We start from the raw sequence: 17,071 nt of genomic DNA on the forward strand, positions 1-17,071 counted from the left end.
ATCCTATAACAAAACTAATTAAAATGCATTTCTATGTTGTGGCTGTAAAGTAAATATTTTAATCTCAGCGATAATAATATGTAGTTTGACCAAATTTATAATACGTACAAAGACAATATATCGTGTAATAAACGCATACTTTTCTATTTTATTTATTTTTCTCAAACTAATACAGGTAATAAAGCGTTTATACAGCGTAAAATAATCCGAATTTTTTTCATCTTTTATTCACGATAGCGATAATGAAATAACTATGAAGAAAAGAAAAGAAAAATTACGTATATATTAATTAAGCACCTCTTTATATAGTTTTCTAGAAAAAAATATTCCTTACATTTTAAATGTTTTTGAACTCTTGTGTTACTTGAAGTCGTTATACATACGTATTCGTAAATTATTAATTTTTACTGTGCATAATTGAAAAATTGATTATTTTTCTGCACATGCTTTGATTTATAGCAAGCGTTGCGCGTAAATTAATAGATATGTGTATATATTTTATATGCTTGTGTATTGTGAGAAAAAGGGTCAGCGATAATATAATACACGTGCGATCTATATGATTGAAGATAATGCGCCGAGAGTATAAGTCCTGTATGTATATACGCGCATGCAATTGTGTTTGTATTCGTGGGTCAGAATGATAAGAACTGGTAAGGGTCATTCCTTGACTTGTGAACTCAGTTTGCTTTCGCCGAGCTACGATCATACATCATGAGGATCACAGGTACATATATTAAAATATTTCGATAAAATAAAAAAAAACGATTATACGGTCGCAAGCAAAATATTTATTGCTGCAATCTTAATAATATATTATCTACTAATAATAAAACAAATACCAGTCCACATTTTCTTTCGTTTTTAATATATCTTGTAGAAGTTTCCAATAATTGTGAAAACGTTGAAGGATTGAAGAAGAGTAGAAAATAATGAGTCAAATGTACAAAAATGAAAAAAAGTCTTTCTTTTCCAGATTCTATTTTAGTACCTAGGCTAGCACAAAGAATAGGAAGAACATTATTCATATTCTTACTTTTAAGTACTGAGATAATTGCGCAAAGTTTATTCAGATCTGGAAAAGAATATGTATATTCTTACAACGCTACGTCGAGCACTGGTGTGCTGGTGCCTTCCAACGCAGCTTCTTCATGGAATCTCAATGGAAAACTCGTAATTCAGACGGAAGATAACTATGTCACAGTACAGGTATTTTTAAGATAGTTGTAATCTTCTTTGCTTCTTTTCACTGTTTTATTTTTTTTCTCACCATAAGAATAACTACGTAATACATAATCTTTTTATAATAAAATTTCATTATATTACAATTTTTGATGTAATATCTCAATGTTTTTTATCAGTTGCAATCATTGAAGATGAACATGTATAATGGAGATGTAAAAGAGGTAGTAGAAGATATCGATATCTATGATGACGCTTTAGAACTTTTGAAACCTTTTCGTTTATCGTACAACAAAGGACTCATCGAAAACTTTAGCACCGAAGCTGAACCTGCATGGGCGACGAATATAAAACGGAGCATAGCTGGAATTTTACAATTAGATCTTTTTAATTTGGAAAAGGAGAGCGCATTTCATTCTACCGAAGTAAGCTATGAATATTTGTAGACACGCACGTAGTGTATATATATATATATATATATATATATATATATATCATATATAATAACTATAATATATTAATATATATTCTACAAAAGCGTTGAAAAACATTAATATACAGAAATTATAATATATATAATTCACAGATAAATCATTATGGAAAATGTGATATTGATTACGTTGTAAGCCCGGAAGGCGAAACTCAGCGTTTAATAATGAAATCGTTAGATCCTCGGATATGTATTGGGCATCCAAGTCGCAATTGGTCGAACGTTCCTAAAGTACAATGCACTGATGAGGATCAAGTACGTTGTCACTGATGATCTAGCTATTTATTTAATTAATAGTTTATCGAATTATATATATATTCTATGTTATAACTAATGTGTATACTATGTTATATAATTCCTAGAATCCCATCTTGAAAAGTAGCGAGAGAGTATATCGATTAAAAACCGATGGATTCATTCACGAAATCATCTCCGTTAATGCATCTGGAAGCATCTACGTGCAACCTTTTCAAAGTATGGGAGAGGCGCACTATAATTTGGTTCAGTATGTTTTACACATAATATATGTATATATATATACTTGTATTATTTTATCATTATTTAAAATGAGCAAATGTACAAAAACTACTTTATCCCACAGACAAAATATTGAGTTATCTTCAGTGAGGGATATAGCAAATAAGATAGTTACGAATAATTTACAAACTACAGTCCTTCAACATGAGTTACCAGAAGCGGATCTCACACAGGGTAGAGGCACACCGGATAAAAGTTTTATTTTTAAATCTGTAAGCTTATTATTTTTATTTTCTCTTCGCCTGTTTTGTTGTTCCAGTCAAATCTTGATCAACTTTGTTGTAGATAAGTCGTTTATTAGATCGTTTAAGCCACAGGCTCGAAAATCCTGGTTTGGATACCGAGATTCATAATCTGCACAACACAACGATATCCGTGCTTCTCTATTATCTCGGTATGTTAGATCGCGTTGATCTAGGAAAAGCCTACACTCGAATCTCGGGAACTAGTTATAAAGAGGAAACGATACGGTATTTATACGATAATTATCTCTTGTTATATTACTATCCTTATTTTTAGGATGAATTATATTCATTCCTTTGTTTTATTATAACAGAAACATGTTTCTCGAAGCGCTGCCACAAGTTGGAAGTGAAGAATCTGCGCTTTTTATATTGGATCTTATTCAGAGTAACAAAGTATCCGACATATCTGCGATTCAATTACTTATGCGGCTACCATTTCACGTAAGAAAACTCGATGTTCGACTGCTGGCCAGTCTCGAACCGCTTCTTACCCTGCCAAGGAGAATCTCCGCGAAGGTGCAAAATACCGCGATTCTGACCTACGGAACATTAATATACAAAACTTGTCTAGTTTCTTGTCCGTATGAGATCTTAGATGATTACGTACGTCGGTACCTCAATAAATTTACAGGTACACTTAACGATTTATATCGTGTATATCTGTTTTGTTCAGATTTATATTGTTGGATAGGACTATACTATTCGATCCATGTTACAGAAACTACCCAGTACGAGCAGAAGATGGTCTGGTTGGAAGGTTTGGCAAATATACAGCTGGGTAGAGTTGTCGAGTTCTTAGAGCCTATAGCTAGCGGCAATAATGCTGAATCACGACATTTTCGAGTACTAGCAGCTTGGGCCTCTATTCCCACAGCGCCATTGAGGCCCGATGTTGTAAGCGATCCTTATTCTTATAGATTTTATACGGATCAAGTGTTGAACATCTCATGCCACATTTAATTACATATAATAATTTTATTTTGCAGATTTATCCTGTGTATTGGCCAATCTTGCTCAATAGAACCGAGCATTTGGAAATGAGAGTCGCTGCGTTAACTTTGCTTATTGTTTCTAGCCCTACATCCAACAGATTGATATCTCTATATTGGTACATGCAAAACGAGCCCAGTCAACACTTGTACAATTATTTTTATACGATGCTGAAGTCTATAGAACGCACCACGTACCCTTGTTATAAGCGCATGTAAATATACGTGTAAAATTTACCAGAGCGAAAGAATTAATTAACTGAATATTAATTTTTATATCGTTATGTACTCATATGAGTCTAGCGCACTATCCTTTACTTAATTTACGTTGCTTGAATGATATTGACGTTGTTTCCTTATTCATTATCAAATTTCTGATTAGTTCACTTAATGTTAACAATTTATTTAACATTTTTACGTGTATTTTTCTAATTGTTGCTAATGAATATTTACAGAAGCAAAATCGCAGCCCAATTCAGCCGTGTACTCCGGGAACCAGATAGAGAGTATCTGGCTACAGGTAATTACTTGGTTGATTATCAAGATTCCTTAAGAGGATTCGGCGCTATGTTGCACGGCATTATCATAGCCAACCCTTCTACAAATATTCCTGAAGTAATATACGTGACTTTAAATAATTATGCTAGTGGAACGCACATTAATCATGTATCTGTAAGTATATATTTTCCAAAGCAAGAATATTTGCATTACTTTTAAATATTAATCGATTTAATTACTATCTTTCTTTTGGTGCGACATTAGTTATATATCAAAGCAGAGGGTATTTTCCACTCATTGGCGACTTCTTTTGAAAGTCCGACGTATATAAAAGATATTTTGAAGGAATTTAAATTGGATGAGCGCAAAAAAGGTCCTGTGCATTTAGAAATAATTACACGTATTCAAGAAAAAACAGTATTGTGCGTTCACTGGAATGAAACAAACATAGTTGAGGGGTTGAAGTGTAAGTATAATAATTCATAATCGCGACTGTAATAATGTTACATCATTTGCGTATTTAATTTTCTAGACTTGTCTTCTTTATCGGATAATATATATCAAACGTATTCTAACATGGAGTTTCACGTTAATCAACAACGTATAAATGTGCCGTTATCATTAGAATCATTGCAAGTGACCGATTTCGGTACCAATGTTAGACTCGCAATGACGGGAACGTCTTTGTTTTCAATGAGAGGAAATTTTACGCGCAATTTTCCTGGACGATATAATCATATTATTTTGCGGTAAGATTATATTTTACATATTTATTTCACATGTTTATCTAGAAATAATTTTTATATAGGTTTATTTTATCTATGTCGATATATTTTTTAGCACATCTGTTCACGGCATTGAAACAATAGAGAATTATAATCCGCTGGTTGATTTGTGGCATAGCGCTGAAAGAGTTCAGTCGCTGCACGGATATCTTCCTATTAACATTGCACTTGGAGTAGACGAACGGCTATTTATTTCATACGACACCCTAGGAGGTATCAATCCTATTTTGTTAACGGGTTGAAACGGGCAATTTTGCAATCTTCAATTTTGATTGATGTATTTAATAGAAAGTTGAGAAAGTAGTTTCTATAAATCGTAGTTTCTTTTTATAAATAAGACCTTACATATTTAGAAAAAAAAAATTTTTAATTTTGCGAGTATTCTACTTAACTCATCTTCGGATTCTAAAAATTGCGTTGCAGACCGTCTTAAGAAAGGAATTACAGTACACACTAAAACGCTCACGAGCATTAGAGGTGCCAATGTTCGATCAAAGTTGGATCGAATTTGTCGTTCGTGCTCTGTATCGCACACAGTTGTAAAGTCGCCATCTTCTAATCTGCAGGTAATTATTATTTCGTATATGTGGTATCTCTTTTGTTATTAAAATTTTATTTTTGTTATTTAAATTTATATCGGTTAATTTTTATATATACATCACTTTTTTCTTGTTTTTTCCTCTCTTATATAGACGGTGAATATTCTTAACGTTGGACTTCCCGAATTGGGTGATCGACTACAAGTAAAGATATTTGATTGCGAAAGCATGATATCGCGTGAAACATTAATTAATGACGTTTGGTCTTCTCATCGAAGCAATTATCAGTAATGTACCATTTACAGTTATCTATATTTATCTGTATATACATTGTATTTCGTAATATGTAATATAATCAGAAAAATAATAATTCTAAATGAAAAAAGATAAAAAAAGTATAGTAAAAATATACAATACAAATTTTTTTCATATAAGGCTTTACTTTCAAGAAAGTAAATTTTGAAAATTTATCTAGAATGCATTTATTTAATTGCGCTTTTTACTTAATAAATTTTGTTATAAGTCATCTCTGTTTGCGTTCGTCTTTATAGACATTGCCCATTATCATTATTTTTTTTTATATCTTTCTTACTCATTTTTATTTACAATATTAACTTTCAGTTTTCATTATTCTATCAATATGATTAGATTTTTATTATTCTCTCTCTCTCTCTCTCTCTCTCTCTCTCTCTCTCTCTCTCTCTCTCTCTCTCTCTCTCTCTCTCTCTCTCTCTCTATTATATAATATACTATAAAAATATATGTAAATCTTGAATCAGTCATTATTTTGAAAATTGTAGAACGTGGCCAAGTATCAAGTTTGCCTTAATTGGACTGCATTTCTTGGATTACTTCACTTATGTGCCACCAAAAGGTAGCTGCGGATTAACTGCTTATATCGAGGCACTCAAATCTGGACCGTCTCAGGTAGGATGTACATTTGTATAGAATCATGTAAAAAAAGGCAGCTTTGTTTCTATGTCCACAGATTCAAAAAGAGAAAAACCGCCATCAAGTACATTTTGCTTATATATTACAATGTTTATTACATTCATTATATTGAGTGTTTTTTATTAGACAAGATTGGAATACTTGAAAAGTGAAAATCGTCATATTTTATCTTTGATACATCACGACCTACAATCTTCGCAAATTCTTCATCAATGGAATATAGCTGTATTGTACGAAGCCACTAGCTGGTTGTCGGATGTGATTAAATTTAAAGCGACCAAGATTGTGCCTGGTGAACACGTATTTAAGGTAAATATAAATTCTACCCCAAGACTACACTAATGCCGAATGTAACCGTAATTGATTTATTGATTGATTTAGTTTTGCGTAGAGGCCGAAAGACACGTGCCGTGGCAATGGGAGATTTTGAGTAACGAACCGAGTGAATCCTCTCGTATTAAATTAAATGTCGTTTGGGGGCTGTCTGATACTGTGAAAGGAAAATGCAGCGGATCCTCTATATCGTTAAACTTAATTGGTGAAATTAGCAGAGAGCAGCTCGAGGAAAGTAAAAGAACAAGTTGGCCTTACGGTGAATGCAAAAAAGAATCTGCAGGAAAGAAATTCGTTCCTTATACGAATTCTTGTTACGAAGTATCGAGAGAATTATCAACCTTGCGAAGATATAAGATATTTGCAAAATATGAAAACGTAAGTTTCAGACTTTGTAAAACTTCACACGCAAATACGTAATAATGATATAATAATTAGACTTATAATGAAAACGACAGTTACCAGAGAGTTTGTCCAAGCTAGTCTGGAAAACGTATGCCTTATACGATCTTATCGGTGGAAATAGCAGTATCGCAAGAAAGTCTAATGAACTCACGATAATCGCGATTTTTCCGAAAGAATCAAATGTTGGCGAACTGCAATTTAACGGGGACAAAGTTGCAATTGAATACAATTCGTATTACATTGATCTTTTCTTGACACGAACGAGAATTCATAAGTATATGGAAGTACCTTTATTTAGAATGTTTTCTAGTACGTAATAAGTTATTATTATTATGAGCAATTACCAATCGCTGAATACCACAGTGTACATTGCGACTCGGTGTTACAGGATTATTTAATTTAATGTTTTATAATTTAGGCGCATGTATCATAACGTCAGATTCCATAAAATCGGCGTACAACACAGTTTACAATTTCGTTGAAAATAGTGAAGTGATGTTACTCGGGCAATGTTACGACGAAAATCCTCGACTTGCATTAACAGCAGTCAACGGTGTGTATGGGATCAACGTCAATTTAACTGACGAATCAGGAACTACACGGATTATAGCTGACAAGGATAAAGGAATCCTCTCTAATGTTACATCATATATACAATTGCAATCTGATTACACATTTCATACACTAGGAACTAAAAAGTAAGTAAAAAGAAAAACTAGCATTTGATATTAAAAACAAAGAATTCCTAATAAAATCTATAATATATTCTTTTTAAATAGACAATGATAATTTTATATTTAAAACGAATCTTTCATAATTATTAATTTATATATATTATTCTTGCTCTTTTTTTTTTAATATATAACGAAAGAAAATAATATTAATTGCAGGATTAAAATGGGCGACGAGGCAATCGATATCTTGCTACCTAATATTTTTCTGTATATGCATTGGACGAAGGAACATGTTCTACTCTTTTTCCCTAATCATATGTTAGAATTTACTTGTGGAATATGCACGCTCGATCATCCCAACGTCGACAGATTGTATGAAAAACTTTAATTTACTCTGTATAGAAAATGTACATACATCTATAATGCAACATGTTAATGATATCGTTAAATAATAGTTTTACATTCGTTTTTAATATACTTTTTAATATATATATAATAAATAGTACAGTGTACAAAAAAGATATCTATATAATTACATAATTAGAGCTCGGATTTTCGGCCGTCGAATCAATCAGTCGATTGATATATGAAATGTCCTTATTACGCATCAAATCAGTCCAGTTGTTAATAAACTGATTGCTAATGAGCAAATGCCGGATGATACAAGCCGAACATCTGAACGATTCATTACATAATCATTTTATTGTACTCTATTGTTTTTCTGTCATAAAATATAAACTTTAGCAAATAATAAGCTTTAAACATAATCTATCTAGTTTAAATGACTAAATGATTAAAGCTCTAGATGTTAACCGATTACTAGTCTTAAATATCGTTTACTGTTTATTAAAAAATAACACTAAGAATTTTACGTAACGGTTTATAGATAAATAATTTAGCTTCTTTATTAACACTGAACCATTAAAGAACTTATACTATGTGAAATTGTATATGCCAGCACATTACATGCACGTTATATGTTAATAATTACATCCGGCATGTAAATTGTGCCTTCTTTTGTAACACAGGTTTTGTTATAATGTACTTCAAATGTTTAAAACTTCTATTTAATACATGACAAGTAATATACAAACATCGTTTTAAATTACACATTTATTTTCCTAATAATTTTCTTGTTTTGCATTATATCTTTTTCTCATTCTGTTTCATATAAAATCGCGATACGCAAAAAATGAACATTATATATATGAAAAGATATTTATTAAGATACTTATTCAGATAAAAAAAGACATTTCGTTATCCGCAAAATAGTTCATTGTTGCTCTTTTTGTTCGCAAGACCACTTATTCGTTTTTAAGGCACATATCTAAATGCTGGTTCATAAGATTTTCCGATATTATCTGCATACATACTGGACAGGGATATTTAATTTCCGTGGAAATATTTTCTACAGCAAGCGTATCATCATCGTCCTCATTATCCTCTATCATCATCGTGTCGTCATTAAAGAGACTTCCAATGCATTCTTCGAGATGTTCATTTAATGATATTTCAGGTGCGATTTGTGTGTTGCAAACTAAACATTTTCGTTCAATATCCGCTGCGTCGTTTTTACAAGTGCTAGTACTTGTGGAAGGTTGTGCTCTTGGGTCCTCAATCAATACAGAATCATCCAAATCAGTACTAGAGGAACTGTTTATACTGATTACGCTATCATCGTATGACGCACGAGAGGTGGAGGGAATGGCAGCTTTGCGAGCTGTATCTGCTTCTAACAGACATTCATCAAGATGCTGGTTAATATCCGTGGCTGGCAGCCTTTTACCACAAACGGGACAAGTAACGCATTCAACCGTTTCGTTGGAATTATCTAATCTTGCACGCTTATTGGGAATTGTACTTGCGTCAACATCTTGTTCCGCCACTGATGTGGAAAACGTTCGAATAGGCAACATTAACTCTTCATTGTTATTATTATTATTGATATTATTGTTAATCTCATCAATCAATGATGTATTATCGTTTATTAGGCATGAGTCTATGTGTCTATATATATTTTCTAAGGTCATAGGTATGTTACACATAGGACAAGGTACAGAATTATTTCTCGGTTGACTTAGATTTAAGACTGCATTATTACTGGACTCTTGTCCCGTAACCGACGATGGTTCCGACGATGAATTTCTTTTATTTGATTCACACCTGCGACTTTCATCGTCGTTTATATGTTTGAATTTGGTCAGAAGATTACTCCGACCATTATTACTGCCTCCCAAAACACCGGAACAAGAAAACGCGGGATTCTTAGAAATATTCTTTGCATTATCCTTTCTCACGTTTCCACTCGGGCCACTAATACCCCAGCCATGTACATTATTACTAAAGCTGCCAAGTTTCTTCATTCCCAGTGACGAATCTTGAGTATCTTTCTCATTCACAGCACGAGACGAATTTGTACCACCATTGTCTTTACTAGTACTAGGCTTATCCTTCTCTGTTTGAGTAAATATTTTAGAGTCGTTATTACTAAGGATTTTTGAAGACGTAGGTATACCTGCATCCATCATCGGAATATTCTTTGTAAACCAATCGGTTATGCTTCTATTCGGTTTGTTCTCCTTTGATATCGGTTTTGATCTGCTATTTTGCTTTGAACGCGATTTAAAATTCTCTGGCTCTTTGATCTTTATAAATTGGCCATTACAATTTTGTTGATGTCCGAGCCACCAATAGTCTGACGGACCAGGTGGACGATTCATGCTTCGTCGAACCGTCCCGAAGAATGGTGGTTTGTGTTGGCAAGGTCCATTACATTTCCACCAATGCTGTCTGTACAGCTTCACTTCATCGTGAAAGTCGTGATAAATCTGTACTTGTTTAAAATGATGAAAAAAAAACTTATCAGAATAAAAATGTTTTAAGAATATTTTATTTTCCGAGATATTTTAAAATCTAATATAGTTATTATTACAAACAAGATTATTTTTAAGAATTTGCTTTTCAAAATCTATGAGCTGATTCAAATCTAGTCCGTATTTGAATGTTTGATCTTTATATAAATCCAGATTACTCAAAGATTCTCTAATATCTAAACGAGCTCAAGATGCGCAATAATTATATAAACGTGATTAAACTCGATAAAAAAAATATAAATTTTTCTTTCGTAAACGCAAAAATATTTAAATAATTAATTCAATTTATTGAAATTTGTTTTCAATCATAATGAACAGTTTTAAGGACTAACTGTAAACAAACCAAAAACTTTTTAAGTAGTCACATATCACTATTTGATCGTATACTCGAAATATTATAATAAAAAGATTATTAGCTCACCGTTATATTGGTTCCTGCCTCTTTATTTATCCTGTGCATGTGTTTGCAAAAATTCGGTCCATGGCCATCTCGGTCCCGATCATTATTTGTTAAGAATAAATACGCGTGAATCATCTCATGCTGCAATTTAACACAAAAAGATAGTATCGATATACAACAATGTACATTTTTATATTTATTCATCGAGAAATTTACCAATAAGGTTTCTACAAGATCCTTCCTTGGTCTGAGTTTAAGTAGCGGTGCACTGAGCGATATCACACATTCTTTATTGCGCGCATGAAAGGTACAAACTCCAGCAGCGCTATAAACACAATCACATAATGCATAAGCAATAATTAAACAACAAGATTTCACACCTAAGTCGCGAGAAATATTTACCATTTCATTCTGTTACTCCATTTAACTTCGACGGAAGATAAAACATTCCTGAAGAATCGTGCATTGAATTGTACAAACAATGTGTGAATATTAGGAGTAGGATCGATCAATTCCAATGCATGGTCGACCAACGATTGTATATAAAAGGCCTTCTCCTGAAAAATAAATGGATTTTCTTCCACGTAATGCACGTAGCGCACAAACGCATGTAACAAAAATATCGAATCCAAAGCAAATCTAACTCTCGATACAAAACTATGTGTTCTCAATAGAAGAAAATAGTGATAAATACCTTATTCAGGCTGACTGCGTTTTCTGTCACGCCTAAGCAATTCAACTTTTCGTGCATGTCGTACGCTATGTGAAAATCTCGCGTTTCTTGCGATACCATTATCCTCTCACAGCCTTCGTCCTCGTGCCACCGAGAAAAACCTTTACCCGGGATGCCCCGAGAAGCTTCTAGACGGAGCGTTGATTTATCCTTTTCCGAAGCACCTTATATCAGGTGAAAATAAACAAACAAATATTTCTGCGTATTCCACAGGGCATTTGACGGGCTCGCGCGATGCAATCCACGTCCATTTAACTCTGAAATAAATTGAGGCGTCTCGAGCAACGACGAACGACAATCCGAAACGGTCGGGTGTAGAATCATTTAAGGTATTTAGAACGAGAAGAGAAGAGACGAGAAAAAGGAAGGTACTGAAAGGAACGGTTCAGCCTGGCAAAAATCAGCAAAAATCAACGGAAGTAGCGGAATGTACCGTTAGATGACAAAACCGACGTTCTGATTTCGGTCGGATCGAGTGGGATCGAGGTCCCTCCGTCCCTCCTAACCTAACCCTCCTGGTCCCTCCGCGCATGCGTGAATCATCTGGTTCGAGGAGTTCGAGGTTCGTTCATTTTAATTGCGCGCGCACATGTCCATTTTTTTTCAGGTGCAGAAAGTGCCAGGACGTGCAACGAAAATAAACAGACCTATGCATGCCGTTTGATCCTATATAAAAATAATTATATTTAATCTTTTTTTTTTTACATTCCACGAATTTAAAGCTAAAACTAAATGACACGATAAATGTATTTCTTATATCCTTTGTATGTAATAAAATGATATGCAAGAATTTTTAGGTGGCGAGACAATAATTAAAAAAGATCGAGGTGGTAGGAGCTAGGTGCAATAGATAGAACGAAAGAAAGTGCAGCAGTTTTATGGCATGCAGGCATGCACATGATGCACGTGGCGGTCGTGGGTCGTGTTTACTGCTGCCGGATAGCTGTTTAAGTTTACGTAATTTGCACGCGTAGGAATAATTGACAGCGATCGAATCATTAATGAGACGCTAATGAAGAAGCTATTCTGCGAGAAATTGGAATCCAGTTTGTTTCAATCTATGTTTATTGTAAAGCGAGGTTATAGAATTGTTGAGTGATTGCGGTGATTGCCACTAAAATTATATGGCTTTTCACTAATAGTGGAATAAGATATTATCCCTCTTGCTTTTTTACGTAGAAGGCAAAATTATGGTACGATATTTACTTAAGTTTTCGTACATTGGTACACAATACAGGTATAACACATAAAGTATTCATATTTTAATATAAACATATACATTTGGGCACGACTATCACGAGCATATCTCGTTGTTTTGTGCATAGACTCTATAATAATTTTCTTTCTTTTTATTATGTGACGTAACACGACCGTTTTTGTAAAGGGGTTTGCAGAAGCAGACTTCCGACAGTTTCATACGGGATACCGATTCCATCCAAGGTGCTTTAGAAACTGCTCTACTAACAGTTTTCCCAAAGAGTTTAATTAGACCAGTCTTGACTCTTTCCAGCAGGTAAATTTTCCTATGTTTTATATTATTTTTGTATAATATTTTGTATCCAGTCAGCTTAATGTATCTAAGGTGCAGGATCCTTATTGTCAAAAAATATTGTTTTATATACCTAATGATTATGTGTATGATTGTATATTATATAATTTTACTACCTTATATTTTGCTGGAAGGACTAGTCAATTTTTTATCATACAAAATATATCTTTTTGTAGGACAGATGCCGGAGTTCATGCTTTAGGCAACGCCGCTCATGTAGAGCTTGAAAACAAACACAATACGATATATAATTCAGCAATTGTAAAAAAATTTGTTAATCGTTACTTTTCCAAATGTGGTCATACCATTAGGTAATTCTTAAATTCATTTATCTTCTCGTTAGTACATCTATTCCAATATCCATAATTTAGTTCGTTCAGTAAAATTGTTTTTTTTTACAGGTTACTGGATTGTACACCTGTTACAAATGACTTTCACTCAAGATATTCATGTAAATCTCGAACTTATTTGTACAGATTTATGGTACCTAAAATACCTGAAGAACAACGGATATCCCTTCCAGAAGCGATACATACCTACCATTTAAGGTACTTGTACAAAGAAGTAAAAAATTTATGCACTCTGCCTTATGGCATATATCTTTCAGGTCATACAATTTCGACGTAGATAGAGCGAGACGTGGTACACGATTGTTTATGGGAACAAAAGACTTTACCACGTTTAGTGCGAGAGCTGTAACAGATCGCAAAATCCAATATGTACGTGCCTTACAGGCTTTTACTTTAGAAGAGGCACAGCCTTTGATGCCTTTTGATCCCCTATCCAAAAATTTTACATATTGGCATTTCACGTGTAAAGCAAGATCTTTCTTGTACAATCAGGTAATATTTTATTTGCAAATAACACATTTGCATGTAAGAAAGAAAGCTATAAGTGCTGCTCCGTGCAGGTCAGACGAATGGTCGGTGCTCTAATCACGTTGGGATTGGGAGGTATAACAGAGAAAGATATCACTGTAATGTTACAAGTACCTTCCCATTATAACTGGAACCCCCGTATTACTCCTGTACCACCGAATGGCTTACATCTATTGAATGTAGAATATGATCCGGATGAATTAAGACGTTGTACGATTTTGGAACAGCAAGAAGAGAAACCACAATCGGAAGAACAAATGCGAGAATCACAGTTGGAAGAGCAAAAACAAGAACTGCAGTTGAAAAAATAAAAGACGAAAAATATATGTTTCAAAAACTGTTAATTGAAATAATTGAAAAGTAATATTCTACGTATAAAATTAAATTTATTTTATTATGTGATAGACAATAACATTAATACATGATATTTTTTAAACGAAATTCGTATTTAACATAATATTTGATGCAAGTATTATAAAAAATAAATATTTATTAATTTTTGCATAATGGATTTACGAGATCTCATCGCAAAAAAGAGATCTTCGTTAAAATCGTGCAAAACAGTGATAACAGATCCACTTGGCAATAAATATGAAGTCGAACATGGCCAAGTGAAGAAACTAGAAAAAAGTTTGCCGTTCGTAGTAGATGAAAGACCTGACTTGCATATCGCTAGTATAATACCAGGATTGTATCTCAGCTCTCAAGATCCAGCGGTTTGCAATGATATATTAAAGAAATTTGAAATACGACATATTTTGAGTATAGGTGTCAATATCTCTGAGAAATATGATGACATTCGGTATCATACGTGTGACTTGTTAGACTTGCCGGAATCGAATATATTACCATCGATAAAAAAATGCATCGACATCATACACGCAAATCTTAAAGAAAATATTCTTATTCATTGTAACGCTGGCGTTTCTCGTTCTCCTAGTATTGTTATTGCTTACTTAATGATTGCTATGAAATTATCATACGACGAAGCTTATAATACAGTGAAAAGAGCGAGAAGCTGTATTAGACCTAATGATGGATTCGTGGAACAACTACGTAGTATTGAAAATACAACCTTTGTTTACGAATTATAGCGTTTAAATTTATTTAAAACTGACAATTTTTATGAGTACTTGTACTACGCCGACTTACTTACCAGTACCTTTGGCTAATTCTGGCATGTATTAATCTCATAATTAGGAAGATTAATACATGCCAGAATTAGCCAAAGGCCAATATATATATATATATATTCGCAATTTTATGAATTATTTTATTTCGAGCTGAGATCGAAAGGGCAGAAAAGAATGTATGCACACAAGAAATGGATAAATAGATCAATGAATGTAGTATATTGTTACAATATAATCCATGTGTTATAACGTTATTTACTTATGTGTACAGAGAATATTGTTTCATGTAATTACAATATATTTTATTATAACTCATTAGAAAATTATATTCATGCACAGCATCTATGAAATTCTTAGCCAAAACTAAGCATATTAAAATTTACTAATTCTGGCTTTTCCTTACATTTACCATGCATTGGAGATGACACATAGGTCGCCGTACCAAGTAGATTTATAAAAATTACTGTAAATCTAAAAAATATATAAGTGAATTTCTGTATACATGATAATCCTATTATCTCATTCACATAATAGTAGTGTATCAATGTACCCACATTGGTACCTATTACTTCTTCTCTCTCTCTTCTATTACATATTACATATTGTATAGAATAATTATTATCAATATCCATATATATGTGTTTACATGTGATGTGTATATATACAGGCTCCTAAAATCACAAGATGATACTTTATAGACAGATAAAATACATTGTTTAATATTTTATTTGTCGAAAATATCACATCGTTAATTTAAAAATGAGCCATTAAAGATTGTAATTTGTCGCAAATTTGAAAAATTCAAAATGGCCTATAAAAGAATCTGAATTTGGAACTATTAGTTGCTACATTTAACATTGAATTCGTGAGTGAATCTACTCCTAGAGTATCATCCAGTGATTTTCAGATACCCCGGATAAATACAATATATGCATATATATTGTATTTTTTTGTAATATGTATAATCTATTATTCACATTCCTCCAACAATTGAAATGAGCTGTCTCGAAGAAAATAGACAAGGCACTTGAACTGAATATCCTTTTCTTAGCTAGTTGGCCTCATAAATAGTAGAATGCAAAGACTTGCACATCAAACGGTGTACAAAAAATGGTAAAGTAGAACAAATAAATAAAGCCGGCTATCGAAAGGAATTCGTGTATCGTTCACTATTCGTAACGTCATTTAACAGTTTTAATTTGACCATTCTCAGCAGAGTGCCAATTTCATATATCTTAATGAGTAAGCGGCGCGGGATCAAGGCCTTCTAAATATCGTGTTCCTTGAACATACAACATTGATGTATTGCTTATACAATGATTAAAAATAGCATAATTCACATTTTGATGTTACAGATACAAGAAAATGATTTCTATTTACTGGGAACAATGCAAACGCGACAAATGGCATAAAACACATTTTCCTGTTTCTATAGATCATCAAAAATTTCATTCACGAAGATTATACGGGTTTGTAATCTCCTATTACAAATCTGTTATTTAAATCTTACAATTATTGATAAGTATACGTTTAATGCATCGACAGATCTCTCACGTCGTATTAAAATCACGGAGACATAATTCGAGTTTGCAGTAACTAATTAATGTAATAAAAAATTGCCTAATTCCTAAGGAACAAACTTTTCCTTAGAAAGCCCCTACGTTTCGTCTTTTTTTTCTTTGACTCGTGAAAATTTTACAATATAAATTTCAACAATTGTGATGTAGTTTAGAAACCACTTCACTTAAGTGGCACAAAACAACGAGAAAATGTGATATATGTACAAAAAAGGTATAAATAAATTAACAAATTATTATGCTAAGGTCAACGAAAAACGTATGACTGTGTTAGCAGTCTATACGCAGTACAAAGATTAT

The 17,071-nt window shown here is 32.9% G+C and overlaps 4 protein-coding genes across 4 annotated transcripts; 3 read left to right on the plus strand and 1 right to left on the minus strand.

The window, feature by feature from the left end:
* Nucleotides 1-611: 611 nt before the first annotated feature.
* LOC143906825 (uncharacterized) lies at nucleotides 612-8,130 on the plus strand. Its single transcript, XM_077423109.1, has 22 exons — nucleotides 612-727; nucleotides 977-1,209; nucleotides 1,362-1,607; nucleotides 1,769-1,927; nucleotides 2,035-2,177; nucleotides 2,274-2,421; nucleotides 2,495-2,679; nucleotides 2,766-3,085; nucleotides 3,173-3,348; nucleotides 3,441-3,658; nucleotides 3,899-4,115; nucleotides 4,206-4,407; nucleotides 4,474-4,690; nucleotides 4,782-4,939; nucleotides 5,150-5,292; nucleotides 5,419-5,552; nucleotides 6,066-6,192; nucleotides 6,343-6,525; nucleotides 6,598-6,927; nucleotides 7,008-7,263; nucleotides 7,373-7,652; nucleotides 7,845-8,130. Exons 1-22 carry the CDS (start codon nucleotides 715-717, stop codon nucleotides 8,014-8,016), a joined length of 4,260 nt encoding a protein of 1,419 aa, XP_077279235.1. The 5' UTR covers nucleotides 612-714; the 3' UTR covers nucleotides 8,017-8,130.
* Nucleotides 8,131-8,679: 549 nt separating this feature from the next.
* On the minus strand, nucleotides 8,680-12,181 carry Mh (DNA-dependent metalloprotease SPRTN). Its single transcript, XM_077423119.1, has 6 exons — nucleotides 12,068-12,181; nucleotides 11,596-11,891; nucleotides 11,304-11,458; nucleotides 11,118-11,226; nucleotides 10,923-11,042; nucleotides 8,680-10,456 (listed from the first exon to the last, which is right to left on the minus strand). The coding sequence occupies exons 2-6, from the start codon at nucleotides 11,692-11,694 to the stop codon at nucleotides 8,933-8,935; spliced, it is 2,007 nt and encodes a 668-aa protein (XP_077279245.1). The 5' UTR covers nucleotides 11,695-11,891; nucleotides 12,068-12,181; the 3' UTR covers nucleotides 8,680-8,932.
* A 323-nt stretch (nucleotides 12,182-12,504) lies between these two features.
* Nucleotides 12,505-14,374, plus strand: LOC143906839 (tRNA pseudouridine synthase A). The gene is made up of 6 exons (XM_077423138.1): nucleotides 12,505-12,871; nucleotides 13,019-13,147; nucleotides 13,360-13,494; nucleotides 13,585-13,731; nucleotides 13,791-14,025; nucleotides 14,094-14,374. Exons 1-6 carry the CDS (start codon nucleotides 12,825-12,827, stop codon nucleotides 14,370-14,372), a joined length of 972 nt encoding a protein of 323 aa, XP_077279264.1. The 5' UTR covers nucleotides 12,505-12,824; the 3' UTR covers nucleotides 14,373-14,374.
* A 46-nt stretch (nucleotides 14,375-14,420) lies between these two features.
* Nucleotides 14,421-15,940, plus strand: LOC143906841 (dual specificity protein phosphatase 19). Its single transcript, XM_077423141.1, has one exon. It carries the CDS (start codon nucleotides 14,568-14,570, stop codon nucleotides 15,153-15,155), a length of 588 nt encoding a protein of 195 aa, XP_077279267.1. The 5' UTR covers nucleotides 14,421-14,567; the 3' UTR covers nucleotides 15,156-15,940.
* Nucleotides 15,941-17,071: the final 1,131 nt, after the last annotated feature.

The sequence above is a fragment of the Temnothorax americanus genome, unplaced genomic scaffold (genome assembly GCF_048541705.1).
Source record: "Temnothorax americanus isolate GAGA-0224 unplaced genomic scaffold, ASM4854170v1 Scaffold77, whole genome shotgun sequence".
In the NCBI taxonomy this organism is placed as follows: Eukaryota; Metazoa; Arthropoda; class Insecta; order Hymenoptera; family Formicidae; genus Temnothorax; species Temnothorax americanus.

Bases quoted from the DNA above. Each gene is read 5' to 3' on its own strand.
- Mh (XM_077423119.1), bottom strand. From the start codon at position 11,694: ATGGTATCGCAAGAAACGCGAGATTTTCACATAGCGTACGACATGCAC. The intron at 11,459-11,595 runs GTATTTATCACT...TTTATTTTTCAG, and splicing joins ACGCAGTCAGCCTGAATAAG to GAGAAGGCCTTTTATATACA. The intron at 10,457-10,922 runs GTGAGCTAATAA...AAACAAGTACAG, and splicing joins AGGCAGGAACCAATATAACG to ATTTATCACGACTTTCACGA.
- LOC143906825 (XM_077423109.1), top strand. The intron at 1,210-1,361 runs GTATTTTTAAGA...GTTTTTTATCAG, and splicing joins ATAACTATGTCACAGTACAG to TTGCAATCATTGAAGATGAA. The intron at 6,928-7,007 runs GTAAGTTTCAGA...TGAAAACGACAG, and splicing joins TATTTGCAAAATATGAAAAC to TTACCAGAGAGTTTGTCCAA.
- LOC143906839 (XM_077423138.1), top strand. From the start codon at position 12,825: ATGGTACGATATTTACTTAAGTTTTCGTACATTGGTACACAATACAG. The intron at 13,495-13,584 runs GTAATTCTTAAA...TTTTTTTTACAG, and splicing joins AAATGTGGTCATACCATTAG to GTTACTGGATTGTACACCTG. The intron at 13,732-13,790 runs GTACTTGTACAA...TATATCTTTCAG, and splicing joins ATACATACCTACCATTTAAG to GTCATACAATTTCGACGTAG.
- LOC143906841 (XM_077423141.1), top strand. From the start codon at position 14,568: ATGGATTTACGAGATCTCATCGCAAAAAAGAGATCTTCGTTAAAATCG.